Source organism: Phoxinus phoxinus, assembly GCF_949152265.1.
Source record: "Phoxinus phoxinus genome assembly, chromosome: 9".
Lineage (NCBI taxonomy): Eukaryota > Metazoa > Chordata > Actinopteri > Cypriniformes > Leuciscidae > Phoxinus > Phoxinus phoxinus.
Genome location: NC_136884.1, coordinates 5,294,918 through 5,314,941, shown reverse-complemented (window position 1 = coordinate 5,314,941; position 20,024 = coordinate 5,294,918). Strand labels below are relative to the sequence as shown.

Sequence of the window (20,024 nt, the reverse complement as noted above, 5' to 3'; positions counted from 1 at the left end):
GTCTACAGATATCATGAGAACAGCAAAATAAAAATAAGAACATAACATCAAACTTTCAAACTCTTGATTCATTTGCATGATGATCAAATCAGTTAATTACAAAATAAGTGCATGTTTCAATGGAAGCCAGACTAAATGAATAAAAACTGAAGATCTGGCTCACGCTAGTAACAGTCACCTCTCAGATAACAAAACACAGATATTTTCCTTTACATTAATAGCAGAATGTATGCAATGAATTTAAGGAAAGAAATGGATTATAAATCCACCTCTTTATTATGAAGTGGTTTTATTCAAATTTCTGCCTTTGATTTGATGAGAGTTTAGACATTTGTGACACTTTGACATTTATCAGATGAAGTGACGCGTGATTTTGCATACGGAGAAGCAGACGCTTTGGTGAGGAGATGCCGCCTGTTGCCATGGCTACCCGATGACCTTGAGGCAGTGAGCGATGACATCCGGGAACCGTCTGACCTTTACTATGAAGTGAGTGAATTTGATCATCTTTAACATATTTGGTTGTTGGCATTCCTACTTGTAATATGTCAGACTGTTTAGGTGTTTTTGTGGACATCATTTTGATGCAGAAAAATCTGTAAGTACCATTTTTCCCTCTACATCACTGAACTTTTCCAGACGATTCTACAAGAGAACAAGGAGAAGCTTCCTGCAGACATCCAGCCTTATGGTGTACCAGATGGAAAAGTTATAAAGTAAGCTTTTATGTTGAATGTCAAGTGTTGTTTCATTGTGGTCCTTGCCACTCTAAAGTCTTATTTACATGTTAAAATTATTTAAACTTTTTTTTTTGTATATTATAAAAACCATCATGTCTATGGAATGTCCCCATTTAGATGTGAGTGTGAGTGTGAGTGTGAGTGTGAGTGTGAGTGTGAGTGTGAGTGTGAGTGTGAGTGTGAGTGTGTGTGAGAAATGAGGAACTGGAACATGTCTCTTGTTCACAGCCCCTGAATGAACCACTATAAATCTTGGGTCACAGTGTGGGCAGTTGTTCTCTGTCTAGATCCTTCATCCTCCAAGGCCGGGGAGGTTTACAAAAATTGCTAGGCTTTAAAGGGTCATGCAAGGTTCATACATTTTTTGGAGATGTTACAAGATATGTTGCGATGGATCTCACGATTAATACCATTCCAAATTATTATACATCCTATCCAAGATATATAGATAATCCCGTGGTAACTATAAAGCGCACTTATAGTCGTGTCCTCAAGAGTTTTGCGATCAGTCTATTCATGTTCTATTATAAAGATAATAGATTTCCCCTCTGTATTATAAGTCTACATTTTGTGGTACTCTTAAACCGTGTTCGCTATACAACAATCATATATATAATCTCAATACATATACATGTCATTCTCTTTGGCTAGGCTTAATGATCAATCAAAGAAATCTCATAGTGATTATTCTTTTTATCATAAGAACGCTCACCCTCTTGTCGTTTTCTTCAAGCAGGATCTCCCTGATCCAGGTAGAAGAATAAGACTCGTACTCAGAAATCCAAGGTCCAGTCAGATGATTATAATAAATGTTTAACAATATTTATTAAAAGAATCAAATGAAAAGGAATACTTGTTACAGATTATAATAGAGTACTAACTAACAGATAGATACTAGCTAGGCTTCAATGGCTTACTGTCACGCTGGAGATCCAGATCTTTGTTAGCAAGGAAGAGCAACGAGTCCATCTGATCCTTCCCCTTTTATAGTCCAGTTTCAGCTGCACTTCAGCAGATAAAAGTCAAAGTCAAAGTACCTTTATTGTCCCACAAGGGGAAATTGGATTTGCAGCAATGCTCCACATAAAACACATAAACATACAAGAACACTCACCAACAAAACCAACAAGCAGGGAAGGAATTCACATTAACGCCCAATGTACATAATGTATAATAAATAAATAAATAAAGTACAGGACACAATCAAGTGCAAAAATGCAAGTTAATATAAAGTGCTAAGTGCCATTAAGGTGCCTCACAGCTGACGGAATAAAAGATATGTACATCCTCTTTGTTCTAGCATGCTGCTTTTAGTAGCGACAACAGATTCCATCAAGATTATAATCTAAAAATGCAGGGTATACCTGACTTTTAGCAAACAAAATGTTTGCAAGCAGCGTGCTGGGTCTCTAGCAGCTGTAGCAGGCGAGGATGTGGCTTGAGGCTGTGGTTTGTGCTCGGTCTCTAATAACCGTAGCATGTCTTTAGCAAGCGTGGCTGTGGTTAATGTTTAACCTGACTAAGTGCTATAGAGCTATACAGTCATTTCTTTATTCAGCAATACATTTCAAATGGTTATATTTCCACACAGTAATTTCTTTATTCAGCATTACATTTCAAATGGTTATATTCCTTAACAGCCCAGATAGTTCTCCTACATTTGTTGTCACATACTGAGCTGTGGTTTTCTTATTATGACCTTTTCTGGTCTTCTTTCGAGATTGGGCATCAGAGGAAGCGAGTGAAGTGCCACCCACATATGGCCTTTCCGTCACAATGTATAGGGTGAAACTCAATGAAAACAACAATAGCACCAATTATAATTTACTGTTTTATTAAGGGGAAAAGTTTTTTTTATGTTATTTTTTTAGGTATTTTGTTCTTCCGGTTTAAAAAGCAAGTTAAACCAACATCATGAAATACCACATGAAACATCACCAAAAGTCAGTGGTTATTGACTGCCGTGGCTGCAGAGTACACCTCTACATCATCAGTTGTTTTAGCTTTTCTCCACATTTATTCATGCAAATAAACTCTTTTAATCCCACTGTGCAGTATTTATGCGTTCGTTCACCTATGACTGTTCAGCTTTGCGTTCTGTGTATCCTCCATACAGTAGAACAAAAGCGTTGTTTGCATTTTCCCCACAATGCGGTCAGAGCTGGAGTTTGACTACCAACACATGTGACTGTAACATTATTTAATACATAACAATACAGCGTGCATGAGATCGGTTTCACATACGCCGCAAGGAGTTTAACAACACTTGCAACACGAATCACAGTGTATATCCCGAGTGCTGTGTTTCAAGTTTTTATGTACATATTTCATATACTCTAGTGCTTAAAATATTATTAGACCTTTTCTTCCTCATTTCATATAGACCAATTAGGCTATAGCTCAAAGTTATAATGCTTATTTGTTGATATTTCTAAGGATAATTTATCCAAATAAATATGATTTGTTCAGTGGTCTCTAACGGTTAGGTTATATTTTTAAAGTACAAAAATGTGCCCCTAATGTTTGTTTTTTACAAAGCCGAGTTGGTCTGCAGACTAGAGTTTGTCCTCACACACTCTTTTAAACAGTTTTCCATATGCTCTTCCCCAAGATGTGGTCAATACATTACATACACAACACACTTCTGTGTCCAACACACTTTTGTACTTGCTGTTTTTACTGTCTTAAAGAGGTCAAAAGTGTGTATGTACCAGACAGACCATAAAGAGTTAACAATGTCTTAGAATAAATGGACATGCTGATTGTATCTTAGCTGGACATCTTGCAGAAAGGACATGTTTTGCAGTTGGACTGTATTGTGTGTGGTATTAAGATTGACACCTCAGACCAGTGTGTGTGGCCCCCCTTTCCTAGTGTGAAACCACAAGGGACTGATATGTCCCTTGCATGCGTACATGTTCTTATCATTGGAAAAGAGGAACTTAGTCCGGTGCTTTGAAGCATCTGCATAAGGAGGAGGATATTTCTCAACCTGCTCCTTCGCAATCGCAACCTGTCTTTTCTCAGAGCGCTCTCTAAAACAACTAACCTTTAGGCAAGAATATTATACTTCGAGTGGTTTTGAATGATATTTTACTTAAGAAATATTAGAAGTGATTTTAACTGTTTTTATTATTAAACTTTTAATCCTGTTTATGGATGAATTCATTTTACTGTTCATTTATTATTTGATTGTCTGCTGTTAAGAAATAAATTTGACTTAGTCATCTGACTGGATCTCCTTGCATCAGACTGTAACTATGTACGTTTTTGGAACGAAATGCCTCAGCTCATCATGTATTTTCTTTAATAGCAGAATGAGTGTCTCAGCTCACCATATGTGAGCACATTGGATTCTCTTACAGGCACACACACACACACATGGTCAAAAACATGACTATAATAGAAGAATAACTCAACATAAATGGCTATATTCACATCAATCATACCTGATTACTTTATGTTCTGAAATATTCCATAGTATTCACTTTTGTCTTTTCCTGTATGCACAAATCAGGGTCTACACTGAGATGAAGCAGGTTTTAGACCATCTGAAACATCCACGTTTCCAATTCACTGAAAACGAGGAAGAGGCTGACGTAATCTGGACCTTCTCCCATATCCGAGATTATCGGTGAGCAGGTGTACACACACGCACACTTCAATCCTATCCCTAAACCTAACCCTCATGCAAACCTTTTTTCAATTTTGCATTGTTCATTTAAGCTATTTTTACTTTACTTGATGGTGGGCGATTTCAGGTTTTTATCCTTGTTGAGGACATATAGTCCCCAAATGTTCCACAATTTGGGAAAAACCCAATGGGTCTCCCTTGGCAATGGGTGATCTGTTACTTTTGTTTCTTCAATTGACTAATAGGAAACTGAGTGAGGAACGGCCTCATGTCCTGCTCAACCAGTTCCCCTGTGAGACTGTGCTGACCACTAAAGACTGCCTGGCATCTGTGGCACGGAGAGCCAGGGGAGGTCAGGGGGCTCCGTGGCTCCCCAAGACCTTTAATCTACAGACTGAGCTGCCTCAGTTTATCAGACATTACCTGCAAAGACAGGAGAGGTAAGCGTCTGTCCGATCATAGTGCTGCAAAACTAAATTGTGGTAATTCTCTCACACTATGTTATCAGACTAAATGTGCGAGGGTAAAAGAGAAACGGCGGGAGTCTATTCAGTTGTGGAAACAGAGTGACGGCCTGAACAGAAAAACGCACACACATTTATATTTAAATATTACATAGTTGCGCAGACTGTAATATACTTCTATTTGACTGGTTACATCAACAGTTTCCCGTTGTTAGCCATTACCAAAGTCCAGACTTCTTGATCATATTCTAATCCAGATCTAATTAAAGATATATATATACTCTTGCTCCACTTCCTGTTTTGGCTTTCAACAGATTTCAACATAAGAATAACACTTAAAATCAGCATGAAAAAGGAGTTGCGATAGTCTTTCCTTCCCTATTGTGACACATGAAACACAAGAAAAAAAAATGTAGAGCGGGACTTGATTTTTCCCATCAGGAATTGATTAGATTGGATGGATATGGTTTGCTATTGTTGTGATCTCATATAAGGACCTTTACACAAGAAACATTATTTTGTAGCTGAACAGTGACTAAAAAAGTTTGGGCAAACAATATCTGAGTCTTCTACTATGAGCAAGATGAGCTGGGAACTTGTGTCCAGTTATCTGAGGCCCTTAATATCCTCTAAGTCATATTTCTAATTACTACTAATTATATAATAATATAGTAGATTATAAATAATATCAACTATAGTAAATGTAACATTTTAGAATATCATATTGAAAAGGGCCTTTTATGCTGTTACATCTTCAACTTTCTCTAGTGTAATGTTGCTGTTTGAGCATAAAAAAGGCATACAAAGTTTGTAATGGACATTTTATTTAGAAGTGTTTTTTACTTATATAGAAGTGTTTTTACTTTATAGTGTGTTTCATTAGAAGTGTTTTATTTCTTATCAGTATTCTTACTAATGGTGTTAAATAATTTTCTCTTTATCCATACGTTTTATTTTGTTATAATCAAAATAAGCTATGCATATTGAAATAAAAAGAGTTTAACCCAAGCTATTAGAAATGCATAAGTAAAAATAAGCTTTCATGAACAAAATGTTATAGAAGGCTAAGTAGAATGGACTATGTGTACTCCAAGTGACCTTTTGTGTACTTCAAGTGTACTTCAAGTGTGAAAAGTATGTGCGCAGCTTTGATCGAGCAAGAGATATGCAAAAAGTGTGAATTCGAGCAGCAGCTAAGAACAGGAAACTTTTGCAGACATGACATTGTTCTGACCAGTTTGAATTTATTTTAGACAAGAGATCTTGAACAAAGACGTTTCCTTTTAAGGTAAACCAAGGCAATCTTTTTAAAACAGATGCAGCCTATTCAGGATGTGTTAAGAGTATATAACCTTGGCGATAGGGACTAACCCGTGCCTTCTCATATCAGATGCTGTCTGTTTGTGAATGCCTATCTCATGCATGAAATAAAGCACATTTGTTTAATCTTTCGAGAATCGACTTTGTCTCCTTCATTCAGGTTTTAATAGGAATTATTTCCACAAGAAGTTATAAAGCACAAAGTTGGTATTCTTCCGGTAAGGTACATATCATATTATCCCTCATCTAAATAATTCCTGCACATGGAAAAGGTAAAATAATGATGTGAGGCCTGGTTGAGTTGGTAAAGTAGTGTGTTAAAACTCGCCGTGCTTTAAGGGGCGTGACATTTCTGAAACACGCTGGAAGCGGTTGACCAATCACACTGGTCCAGTGACAGAAGCTTTAAATATCTGTACTGTTAGAGTTACTGATCGTATCAGTATCTTTAACAATCTTCTCACAATTTCCATACACTGTTTTTAAAGAAAACATTTCACTCTCCATCAAGAAATTTTCATCACTGGATACAAAGCAAATTGACATTATAAATCTCTTTTAGTCTAATATGACATTCTGCATAAAGGATGGTCCTAAGATGAAGTCTGAAATATCAAGCTTAAATGTTGTCTATTATTATTTGTAGTGTATAATGTTTGTTAATGATAATTTCAGAGGACTGGAAAACCACTGGATCTGCAAACCTTGGAACCTGGCCCGTGGTCTGGACACACACATCACCAACAACCTCAACTACATAATCAGACAGCGAGAGAGCACCCCAAAGGTATACACACACACACACACACACACAAGCCTGTTATCCCACTTTCTGTACTGAGTCTGCGCCCACAGAATTACATAGAAAATACAGCTTGAGAGTTGTCACAAACATTTAGTCAACATTTGCCCTCACCTCTAGAGGGGTGGTTGATTATGATTTCACTTTTTTAACTTTAGTTAGTGTGTAATGTTGCTGTTTGAGCATAAACAACATCTGTAAAGTTACAAAGCTCAAAGTTCAAAAGCAAAGGGAGATATTTTATTTGACTGAAATTGCTTTTTAAGGACTACAACAAACGGCTGGTAGGGACTTCAGATTTTTCGTCAGCTGAACAATTGCCAGGTTGTTAAACAACAGAACAATCCATTGAACTGTCAAAAATGAAATATGTTGCAGTCTTATTGAAAGAGCAGCACAAAAGATGGCCTGTTGTGCTCCAGAAAACAAGGCTGCTAGTAAGTCATGGGGTGACTTGAGTCCCTCTCTCTAAGAATCTCCCTAAAGGCTTAGTATCTGTCACATGCATTATAAAACAATTAATAATGCCTTTGGGAGAGAAAACAGGATCTTTGCCCTTCAGGGTTAAATGTATTATGGACCTAGCTGGAATGCAGGGCCTCAAATATCCCCACGGCACTGAAACAAAACTGGAGATACTCCTTCACACAGACCTGAGGAAAAATTAACTACTTCACATTTATTTCAAAATAATGAAATCACAGCATAAAATCAGCTATGCAAAAAGTAAAAAAGAAAGAAAGAAAGAAAATAACTTTCTTTGAGCTAATAGTACTAATATAATGTTTAGAGCATTTCTTACATAATTTAAAACTGCTTATTTTGTTTTTATCAAAAAGGCATCTCTCATAGCAAAGCTTATAGTAAAGTGCTACCATGTTTTTCTGTTTGTTCTTAGTAGTTGTGTATGATCATTGGAAATTAATACTTTTATTTAGCAAGAATGCATTAAAGGTATAGTATGTAAGTTTCACCGCTAGAGGTCACTTATTCAAAACAATAACAAAGACGTATCTTGATGACGCGGTGACAGAGCGTGGAATCATGGGAGTTGTCGCGTTCACGTCCACAGCCGTTTTCACTTTATGGGGTTATCTTTGGCAACAGAACCTGTAGCAAATGATAATTAACAATCGTGGTCAATCACAAATGTGGAAAACAAACAACAACGGCTTGCTAGACGCTACCAGAGATCGTCGGCTTTAACGTAACAACTTCTACTTCCTCATTTTTTCAGTAAGCACATTGTGTTTCTACTGACAGCTACGAAATTGCGGATTTCTCTGGATTCAAATATTGTTGGAAACATTTGAGATAATGTAAGTACACAAGTCAACAGAATATGTAACATTGTTCTAGTGAATTTAGGATATTTTAGTGCAAAAATCTTACAATATTGTACCTTTAAATTATGCCTTAAATTATTGTTGTGGAAATTCTTAATACAAAATGGACAATTCGAACAACCTCTAGTTTTCAATGTAATATAATACAATACTACAGTACCAATTCAATACTACAGTATTTCAGGGTAATTCCCATCCTGAAATATGGTAACGACATCCCATCAAGAAACTACTATCCCTACCTCAAACCACACATGAGCACCAGAGGCCTATACCACGAAGCTGGTTTAGGTGGTTAGCCTGGTTTGTTGCAGTTTATTTTGCGCCAACCCTGGGATTTGTGGTTTGGAAGTGGTTTGGCTTTTAGCAGTGTTCATCACCACACACATGTCAGATGCAATAAAGTCACTCCCCCAGTTTCAAGTCCAAATTAAAGGTCACTACATAGCAAATTATTTTTAAAGACAAAATCAACTGGCATTTTGTTGTGAAGAAAAGTTTTCTCTATCATGCAGAAGTAATCCTCAAGATGCAGAGTTCCAGAAGTCAAAATAAGACTTTATTGGACAAAGCTACAAAACCGAGCATCACTGTTTGGATGTAGTAAAACAAAACAGATGTAGCAATAATCTGTGCCTGCAGGAAATCTGACCACTCACAACTCGCACTACTACAGTTTTACCCAATGATGTCATTTGCAGGTGCTTTCCTTCAATTTCTTCTCCTGGAATCTCCCCAACACTTTTACCACAGTTAAAGCCCGCCTGTTCTCTTTGTAACGATTGCCAACTAGTCAAAAACATATTTTGATTGGCCCACAAAGGGATTATTTAGTGTTTTTACGTTATCATTTTTATTAAGAGAACATGATAAACATAATAGCAGAACACAGCAGATAAACATAAGGCAATTGAACCAAAAGAGCAGCAGTGCAGTGCAGATGCCAACTGCAAACTAAATCCCATTATTTCCCATGTGACTTCTCTCACAGTCCTTCATGAGGCCTTTAAAACACATCTGGCTTTTATAGTATTCAAACTACTTCTACAGTTGTTTTCTATAGGATAAATACAATATTTGATCACTTTTAGCCGTGCTTATTTGTAATAATAACAATGACCGATTTAGATATTATGTAATTCTTAAAATCCATTACACTATGGATTAGTTTATACATTAGTTTATCTATTATTAAGCACTTAGTTTAAATTAATATAAATATCTATTATGAATGTAATATAAATAAGCTTTAGAATCAATAGATATAGCTATAAAATGACTACATGTGAGCTTAAATGTTCAATTCTCTCTATACCTATATCAACTAAACTAACTTTTACATCTTATGAAAACCCCAAATTCAAAATTAGAATATTGTGAGAAGGTTTTCATAAGCTGTAAGCCATAATCATCAAAATTATAACAAATAAAGGCTTGAAATTTATTTGCATGTAATGAGTCAATATAATATATTAGTTTCACCTTTTAAGTTGAATTACTGAAATAAATGAACTTTTGCACAATATTAAAAAATTAAAGAATTATAATTCCATGTGCCTCAATTCATTCCAGCAATTTGTAGTTTGAATGAACAAAGACTGTGTGCTGAGGGGCACCAAAATAGCTCGACTTTATTAACCCTTTGTATAAGGAAGTATATGAGGGGAGTTCCCCCAATTTAACCAATGAGAATATACATTACATCATAGAAAAATACATTGTATAACAAGTCCACATATGGTCAGTTTCCTGGCTTAGATTACCACACATACATTTGGAGCCAGAAAGACCCTTTCAATGTATAACATGGGGAGAATTCACCATCCGAACACCGAGGTCCTTCCTAATGAACAACAGATGTTTCCAGTACATTCCTACAGAAAAAGAAAGGTTTCCTATGCTATAGACTGTATGCTGAGACAGTTAAATTTGAACTTCTAACAATGTCGTAAGGTGTTAAAAACTGATAAGTGCTAACATAGGCAGAATGCTACAAAATGCACATCATATTTAATGAGAATGTGACGTGCTTGTACAAAACAGGCACTCTTTTTAAAACCAGCACCCCAAAATTAGTAAGAAGCTAGTATTGGATTCCATTCAGCAAATATGATGAAGGCCGGTGTGATGATGATAAATATTTTTTGAGCAGCAAATTAATTAGAATGATTTCTGAAGAATCATGTGACACTGAAGACTGGAGTAATGATGCTGAAAATTCAGCTTTGCATCACAGAAATAAATTATATTTTACAATAAATTAAAATAGAAAAAAGTTCTTTTAAATTGTAATAATATTTCACAATATTACTGATTTTTTATTTTTTATTTTTTTTAATCAAATATTTTTGTAGCCTTGGTGAGTATAAAGGGATTTCTTTCATAGAAACTGAAATAACTTTTGAGCCAATAGTCCATGGCCACATTCACACAGCAACAGAGTACTGGTTGTCAGTCCTGTATTCTGTTACGTTCACACACAGTTCAGTTATTTACAGTAGTGATAAATGCATTCTATAACCAAACTCATACCTGTACGTTTTCAGGACTCGCAAACGCATTCTCGGAAACCCCTTGCTGTGTGAACAGAACCGGACTGAAGTTGTCTGTCACTCATACAGTGTGAGAGCCGCTCTGCACTACACAAATGCGTGTCTACCGTGTGTTGCGGGTTTTCATATGTGGTTTCGGTAACTTACAGCAATGGAGATTATGATGGATTATCACGATTAATACCGTTCCCAATTATCCTACATCCTATCCAGGATATATAGATAATCCCGCGGTAACTAAAGAACCTATCCTTTAGTCGTGTCCTCAAGAGTTAGGCGATCAGTCAATACAAATTCGTATTCTATTATAAAGATAATCGATTTGCCCTTTGTATTATAAGTCTACCTTTTGTGGTACGGTACTCTTCAACCGTGTTCGCACTACAACAATCATATATGTAATCTCAATACATATACATGTCAAATGCTGCCTCTTTGGCTAGGCTTTAATGGTCAATCAAATCTCATAGTGATTATTCTTTTATCACAAGAATGCTCACTCTCTTGTGTCGTTCTCTTCAAGTAGGATCTTCCTGATCCAGGAACTCAGAACTCGTACTCAGAAATCCAAGGTCCAGTCAGATGATTATACCGTATATACCTGATTATAAGACGACCCTGAATATAAGACGACGACCCCCCCCCATTTTCCAGACTTATTTTTGGGACAAAAAGAGATTTTTGTTGAAAAAATCTGGTTTTCAACAGAAAATAATTTTATTTGAAAATTGCACTGATAATTCATTCTCTCTCTTCCAGCACGCGCGCGCACCTTTCTCTCTCTCGCGCGCTCTGCGTCTTGCGCACACCTCTCTCTCGTTCTGCGTCTCGCGCGCACCTCTCTCGCACACCTCTCTCTCTCTCTCTCGCTCTGCGTCTCGCACGCACCACTCTCACTCACTCGCTCGCTCTGCGTCTTGTGCGGCAGAGAGGAGCAGCATTTTAATTCAGTTAAACACATATATTATGTTGCTTCTCTAATTTTACATGCAAGTATAGCCGAAATCACAGCACAGATATTGTCTTTATCTTATGTGTATTTGATTTCATCAGACGACGGCTCGATTATCAGGATTTTCTTGCATAGCATAGTCTTGCTTCAGCTGCACTCAGCATAAAAATAGCAAGCTGCTGTTAGTAGCAACAAAAGTTTAAATCAAGCATAATTGTTTATAGCATACAGGGTCTCTAGACCATAAGAATGGGCTAGCAAATATAATTATCACAAGCAAGATACATGGTCTGCCTTTAGCAGGTGTGCATGGCTTTTAGCAAACATGATTTGCCGCAAGCAGTGTACCAGGTCTCTAGCAAGCGTAGATTGCCTCTAGCAAGCGTGGCTGTGGTTAGTATGGTTTCTCATCTCTAGCAAACAACTGAAGATACAAAAATGTCCACTTGAACATGTGATTAATGTTTCACATGACTGAGAGCTACAGAGCTAAACATTAATTTCTTTATTCAGCAATACATTTCAAATGGTTATATTTCTTATTAGCCCAGATAGTTCCCCTACATTGGCTGTAACATACTGAGCTATGTGTTATCTGGAGATTTTACATGCTGAGCTGTGGATTTCTTATAATGACCTGTTTTTCCCTTGAGATGAGAGCTCCTGGGAAATGAATGAAATGCCATTGTCATATAGTCGTTCCTTTACAAGATATGAGCTGTGTGTTATCTGGAGATTTTAGCTCCAGTCACTGTTCTCTACTAGAGCTGCTGCTTTCGGTTTTGTGTTCTACACACACATCAAATGCTCCGCTCTCCACCCAGATATAAAAGCTGCTGTCACGATTTGAAAGATGAACTCGCGGCTCGGTTGGACTCTTGACGTGTCTAAAGTGATAAGACTTTTCAGAGTTATGGATGTCGCCATCTTTGATAGTACTTTGGTCATTGGTTACTGATAAGATAAGATAAGATAGGCTTGACTCCCATTGCATGTTTATAAGTTGATGTGTGAACGGGACATTTCAAGAACTCAAAAAGACTCGAAACGCAGTCCGAAAACTGCCATTGTGAACAAAGCCAAGTGTGATTTGATGTACATGTCTGTGAAAATGGCAAAAACAATGACATCTGATGACATTGTGTTTCTTCACACCCATGAGGGCTTAACCTGTGTGTGTGTCTCTCTCAGGTGGTGAGTAAATATTTGGAGGACCCCGTGCTGTTTCACAGAGATGAGGTGGGCATGGTGAAGTTTGACATCCGCTACATGCTTCTGCTGCGCTCTGTGGAACCTCTGCGTCTTTATGCATATGACGTCTTCTGGCTGCGTTTTGCCAACAAGTAAATCTCCACACACATTCCACATCCTTTAGACATATCTGAAAAACCCTTTGTCCAGAAATAAATAAAATGTCATGTGGCTAAGTATATTATTGCAGTCGAAATAGCTCCAAAAACAGTGGGAAACCAGGTCACCTAAAGGTCAGGGAGATAACAGAGCTCATGTGTTTGCTGATTAGCAATAGGAATTTAGCTTATGAATGAGAAAACGTGAAATAATTTAAGCATAAAGGTATTGAAAAATAAGAATGTGAATTTTGATTGATTGATTGTGTTTGTACTTTTAGTTCGTCATGATATCAGCAAACCTGTCTGCATTTACATTAATCATACAACACCATGTCTGCATATTTTCATACATCGCTGCATTACAATGCTTGTCTTTCTTTCCAGACCTTTCTCGCTGGATCACTTTGACGACTATCAAAAACACTACACAGTGATGAACTACGCCGAAGATGTGCAGCTCAAACAAGTACAAAAAGCCTACATGCTTAAGTCTGTAAGGTTGATCTCAGATGACCAATGTTTATTTTTCCCATCAGATTCACTATGATGAATTTATCCCCATGTTTGAGAGCCAGTATCCACAGTATCCATGGAAACAGGTTGAGGTATGGCTTTATGCACTTCAAATTTTCCATACAGTGGTCCTGTTGTGAAATATTCTCAGGATTGGTTACACATACACAGATCTCTTGCACTCCTCTCTATTTGTATCCTACACAGTGTTCCCACTTCAGGTTTCACTTTCTAATGTTTATGAATGGATTAAAGTACCCCTGTGCAGTCAATAAATGTATCCAATAAAACTCATCTTTGATAATCACAATTACATATTTTTTCCTGTGAAAAATGCCTTAAAATAGCTTGAATGTAACTATACACCCTTGCTTCATTTAGTAAATGCGGATCTATGAAATTAGTCCCCGCCTCCAGTCGTGTTTCCACTGTCACTTCTCAAGGGGGTTTTGGCCCGCGGTATAACTTAGTCCAAAGCCAATTGGGGCTTGAGGAGTGGTCATGAACAAAGGTAGTGTTTATCTGAGTCAGCAGAGGTTCAACACAGCTGCTCATTTCCCATGATTTCACATCAGGCTACCAGCTAACCTCAGCATTCACAATGTTTAAACAATATGACAAAGAATAGGGAGAAAGTGAAACACAAACAACTCTCTCTCTCAAGGTGAGGTTACTCCAGATCGTTGCTGTTATCTGGCCTTTTACCCAAACAGCAGAGATTCCAGTGAACATTCACATGGCTCTTTGTTCAATTGAATGTGAGATTAACTTCTTCGAAAGGGAAGAAACTAGAGAGGAGTCTCTCTGACTTTAACCTGTGATCTTCAGCACTTAAATCATCAGTGAACGTGAGAATATGTGCATACTTGAGTGCGTGTAAATTTATATAGCACTTCTAGAAGAGACGAAATAATTAAAAACAACTGATTAAATCACATTTATATAAGTATAAATATATAGTAGAAGTATATATATTCACTCAATAAGGGATCAATATGCAAGTAGATCCAGTCAGATGATAAAATCGATTTATATTTCTTAGCAGCAGATGATCAAATAATAAATTAGAAATAATAATATTTCATCCATAATCATGAGAAAGAGTTTAATAAAGAAACATAACTTCTAATACTTCTAAATAAAATATAACTCTGAGTATAATATTTTTGCTCATAGAAAAGCAAAGTTTTCGAGAGATCTCTCTTTCTGAAAGACAGGTTGCAAAGGAGCCGAGGTCTGAGTCCAAAAGAGGGTTGATCTACACAGAAAATATGTCTTCCTTTTTATACAGTTCATTTAGATGAGCAAAGCCAAGTTCCTCTTTCAATTGCCAATTAAAACAAGATAACAACTGCAAGATCAGATATCTGGCCTTTGTGTTTTAGAGGTCCCTAGGGTGAAAGTACAGTTAACTATGTAAACAATCAAAGTCAAAGTAATTTGTTGTTCTTTTGAATGTTGTTTGTTGCAGGCAGATGTCTTTAAAGCATTCTCTGAGCTCTTCCAAGCAGCTTCCTGCCGTCCTGCTCCATGTGGGATCTGTGCGTACCCCTCCTCCAGAGCCATATACGCCATTGACCTCATGCTGAAATGGGACCAGACGGTGGGAGGTAAATCGTATAGACGCTCAAAACACACATGCTACATGAATTCAGATTAGAACACCTTTTACTTAGATTTTTGTTTTGGAGAGGAGTACAACATAAAAAAAAAACATTACGGTGTTATTTAGTCTCGATGCACGGTGGAATCAGCAGAAAACTATTTGACTGTGAGATTTGAATTGCCTTGTTTTGTAGTGGTAACATAATGGACATAAACGAAACATGGTGACCCAGAGCCTAAATAAATTCAGAGCGAGGACATGAGGAAATGCATCATGAGAAAAGAAGTGGAACTTACGTGTATGTGAAAACACAAAGGACTCGCATCGGGTAAATTGCAGAACTTGTATGCTTTTTCTTTTTTCAGGAGAACGTGTGATGCAGCCTCAGATACTGGAGGTGAATTTCAGCCCAGACTGTGAGCGGGCCTGTCGTTATCATCCCAGCTTTTACGACCACATGTTCCAAACACTGTTCCTGGATCAGATAGACCAGTGTCCTGTCACTCGGATTTTATGACCAACCTGAATTCCAGCACTAAAATAACGTCTTTGCGTTTACCATAAATAAAGATGCCTAAAGCCCCTTTAACAGTGTTTATGTCATCAGGCTGCTGTGGTCTATGTAGCAGTTACACAGATGAATTACTTGCGTGAGGATGTGTGGATTGTTCACTCCTGATCTGTAAACTTTGATTTTAGTGTCTTAATGGAAGACTCAGTATAATGAACAGAAACAGAAGGAAATTAAGCTAAGTACAAATATGAATATAAATATGTTTGTGGAGAACGGTATGGTTATTCATATTTGGTTTATCTTTTTTTATTCGTTTTATCATTTCAGTCAGAAATTATTCAGCTGAGGGAAGATGTTTAAGCATCAACATATATAGCTTACACATTCAGATTATTCAAATAAAATCAACAAGCTTTTATACATTTTCAAGGACTGGTGTAGTGTTCATCATCGTTTACTCTAATTATTATTAATCAATATCCAGTTTGTGATGAATCAAAATGATTAATCCATTCCTTGTTTCCTTCGCAGACTTTCTGCAATCAAATCACGCATAAAAATGTCAAGTTTACTAACAAGCATAGACTAACTTATACAGAAAATCTGTCTCCAGTTAACTTAGATGAGCACCAAGTTCTCCTTTTCATTATACATTAGAAACAAGGTTTTGCCCACCACCAGACAAAGATAAGATTACCTGGCCTTTGTGGTTTTGAGGCCCCTGGGGTGAAAGTGCAGTGTGTCATATCATTCTAGACCATATGTAAAAGGATTAGGATTAGGAGCTGCTCTTGTCCCTTTCCTCATACTAGATGTTTCCTCTACAGACATGGTATTTAAAATTGCATCTCAGCACCTTAATAAGTCTGTCTAGTGGAAACTTTAGACTTCTGCTCACGTCTACAGAAAGAACAAAAGGTCAACCTAAGTCAACTACATAGACATCAGGTATGAACATTAAACCTACATTTCAGATTATAATAATAATAGTGAATACAACAAACTATGATTTCTTAAGATATGATTGGTTGCATTTGATTAAATGATAAAACATAAACACGAGATATAAAAACCTACATCAGTTTTTAATAATAAGTAGCCTAATAAGCCAGTCTTTAACCAAATTAAATGGTTGCATCGATTCGAGAATACGAATAATTATGCGCAGATCTATCTATCATGTAAATTACCTGTAAATGTGCTGATCCTGCGGCTCATAAGCATATGAAAGAGCAATTAGCGGCAAAAAGGCGCCAGCACTAGTGAGAATGGCCACTTCTCACTTCAGATGTTCAGACGATCGTCCATCAGCGCTGAAGAATGTTGCGCCCAACCCCCATCGAGACCCATAGTAGGCTATTTTTCACTGCCATTTGTAACTTGAAGAAATGCATGTGTTTATATACAAACATATGGTGTAACAGAAAAGGAAAACATATATTCCTCCTGTTTGCTTTTTGATACCAATGATGCAGATAATGGAAAAGCACTGTGTGGTAGATTTTTCCCTAAATAACTAGGCCTACGTCCTATAATATTTATCCTAGCTAAATGCTTTAGGCCTAAATGTTTTTATAGAATAAGGAGGTATGGCAAAATGACATGAAACATTACATAAATTCCCCACAATTTGATATGCAAACATCGTTTTAATGATTAGGCTACTTCATAATCACGGTTCAAACCTATCTGTCTAGTTTCATTTCCTATTTTTGTTATTTTTACACTCACACGACCAAAGTCAAATGGGTATGACAACACAACATTCAAAAACACAGAACAGAACGTTTTAGTACATGGTGTTTCAAAGTGTTAGCATGTTAAGTGAGGTTATATGTTAGAAACATGGTTAGTTTAATACAGTTTTTTAAAATCTATCACAACTGGAAAAGGTTATAAGATGTTTTTATTTGATTTTATATATGGTCAGAGATTTTCCACCAATAGAAAGAAGGTCCAGAGGAAGTTGTTTTTAACATGGCAAAACTAAGAGGATGGGTGAAAAGAAAAGATAGCTATAAAGGTGTCCATTGGATCCCTAGCGATAAGAAAAATGTATAAGAAATGAAGTATGGCAATGGAAAGTTGAACAGCTGCATCTCACTTTATTTGCTTGCCCAATAAAGCTAATTCTTCTGAGACCCGGAACCCGGAACTTTCTTAATACCCGAAAACTGAAAAGACAGAGACACTTTGAATCTGCTACACCAATAATAGTCAATCATATCTTCTTGTGTTGATTTATCATCTGTTTCCTTGATGGTTTGCTTCTCAAATATCAATGGATCTATATTTTTGACAGTACCTTTTGTTCTGAAGATGTAAGAACTGCAATATGTTTTTCTGTAAGTGCATATATTTTAGTGCCACGAATACAATGCCCAAAAAAAACATCTCAATTTAGATATATTTCAGGAGTTCACACTTACACTTTTTTACTTCGAGGGAGTGAGGTTTAATGTGCTGTCCGGGGGGAGGGCTCCGAGCTCCGAGTACTCCCCCCTGTATGTAAATGTTTAGGGCTAGAAGTGTGGAGAAGGGGTCATGAATTGAGGTGAGATTGCTGAATATATATACACCTCTTATCGTGGATTGCTGAGTTCTCTCCACTCGTGTTAATTATCTGAACGTGCTCCTCCCGCACTTTGTTAATAAAACATCATGTGTTGTCTAGCAAGATGTTTGTCTGTTCTTTTGCTCCAAAGATGTCAAAACTAGGCCTATAGTTTCACAGCTGTGGGCCCCAAGAGGCCTTACTCTAAGGAACTTGGCCTCGCTTATCTGATCAAACTCATGTTTAAGAAGTCTGTTAGTCTCTCTTTCAGACTCAAATCTCTCTCCTTCTCGCACTCTTGCTCACTGCAAGAGAGCTCTGGTCCACTTTATTCGTCTTAGGCGAGAATATTTGACTCGGAAGCAGGGGCGTTGCTAGGGTCTTGATACATTGGGGGCTTAGCCCAGTACCCACCACAACTATACAATTAAATAACATAGCTATACACATAAATAATTGGGAAGAGGGGCACTGTATCCAGCACGGTTTTCGCGCCGCGGGAATTTTCGCGCCGCGTCCGGTGTGAACGCACCATAGTCATCTGACTTGAAGTTCAATGATAGAAATGAAACAATGAATGAGTTGTTTAATTCTCCATTTTCAGTGTATGTTTCATTAAAAAAACGGAGGCAAAACAGCGATTAAAATCCGTTTAGCTCGCGAGATGAGAAAAGTGACATCGGTTGCAATAGGTAGGCTATCAGACAGAAAAGTTGATGCTAGCGAAGTTAGGATTTCCTAACCTGAAATAAGATAGGATGAAGCAAGATAGGATTCCTAAAGTTATTTAGTATTTGCTTCGGTAATACCAATTGGGGAAAATCCTATCTTAGACTCTTCCTGTAATACGACCCCTGATATCTCGCTAGCTATCCATCTGAGGGGAATAACGTTAATTTACACATTGTGTTTCAATCGCCAAATCAGTTGTATAGGCTACTTCATCTACATTCTTCACGAGAAACGGATTATGGCTCACAAAATGGATTAGCTATAGGCGAAATAGTAATGTCCCACGTACTTTATACATGTTCTGCATTAATACCACAGTGAGTACAGGGCAGGCTAACGTTAGGTAAGTTAAGTTAGACCAGGGTTTGCTAAAGAGCCTTCACTGACCTTATCTTAATGATGAGGGAATGGCGCCAGTAGATAACTCTTGCCTCTCATCCGCCTCGTATCGTTCATGACTCCTTGTTTTACTTTTTAAAAAGTGTCCAATGTCCATAATCGCTACCACCAGAAGCCACAAACAACAATGACAGTCAAGCCCTAAAGCTGTAAGTTAACCGATGGCTCTTTCAGGCCTAAATACACTCTAAATACAAGCATGCTGCAACCATAGTAACTTTGATCTACTTGAACACATTTTAATCGTCTTTAATACATGATTGATTCCGAAGGATAGATTAAAAGACCCGGTCAATTTTATTTTTAATAAATACAAAATTATTTAAAATAAAAAATAAAAATTATCAATAAATTAAATTTTTTGAGATCCGGGGCTATACAAAGAAGCCCCGGATGCCCATGTCTAACGACGCGCCTGCTCGGAAGTGATTTTTAAACGTTTATTTTCCTTATTCAATTCTGAATATTCCAAAATATTTAATTCATTTTTAGTTTTTCCATCTGCTATTACAGTAAGAAATAAAATTGATTTCTATCTGCATTT

General features: G+C 37.1%; 1 protein-coding gene and 1 long non-coding RNA gene across 2 annotated transcripts in view; one reads left to right on the top strand and one right to left on the bottom strand.

The window, feature by feature from the left end:
• The window catches only part of ttll12 (tubulin tyrosine ligase-like family, member 12), a 35,594-nt gene extending 18,757 nt beyond the window's left edge, over positions 1 to 16,837 (top strand). The window contains exons 5-14 of the mRNA XM_079622391.1: positions 356 to 489; positions 640 to 716; positions 4,258 to 4,374; positions 4,620 to 4,814; positions 6,834 to 6,945; positions 13,002 to 13,153; positions 13,547 to 13,628; positions 13,699 to 13,767; positions 15,147 to 15,285; positions 15,647 to 16,837. Coding sequence (XP_079478517.1) covers positions 356 to 489; positions 640 to 716; positions 4,258 to 4,374; positions 4,620 to 4,814; positions 6,834 to 6,945; positions 13,002 to 13,153; positions 13,547 to 13,628; positions 13,699 to 13,767; positions 15,147 to 15,285; positions 15,647 to 15,798 — 1,229 coding nt within the window. The 3' untranslated portion in view covers positions 15,799 to 16,837. The remainder of the gene's footprint in view (positions 1 to 355; positions 490 to 639; positions 717 to 4,257; positions 4,375 to 4,619; positions 4,815 to 6,833; positions 6,946 to 13,001; positions 13,154 to 13,546; positions 13,629 to 13,698; positions 13,768 to 15,146; positions 15,286 to 15,646) is intronic.
• On the bottom strand, positions 13,793 to 17,960 carry LOC307003677. The gene is made up of 3 exons (XR_013798786.1): positions 16,986 to 17,960; positions 15,578 to 15,756; positions 13,793 to 15,260 (listed from the first exon to the last, which is right to left on the bottom strand). It is a non-coding gene; the product is annotated as an uncharacterized lncRNA (long non-coding RNA).
• Between the last annotated feature and the right edge of the window lie 2,064 nt (positions 17,961 to 20,024).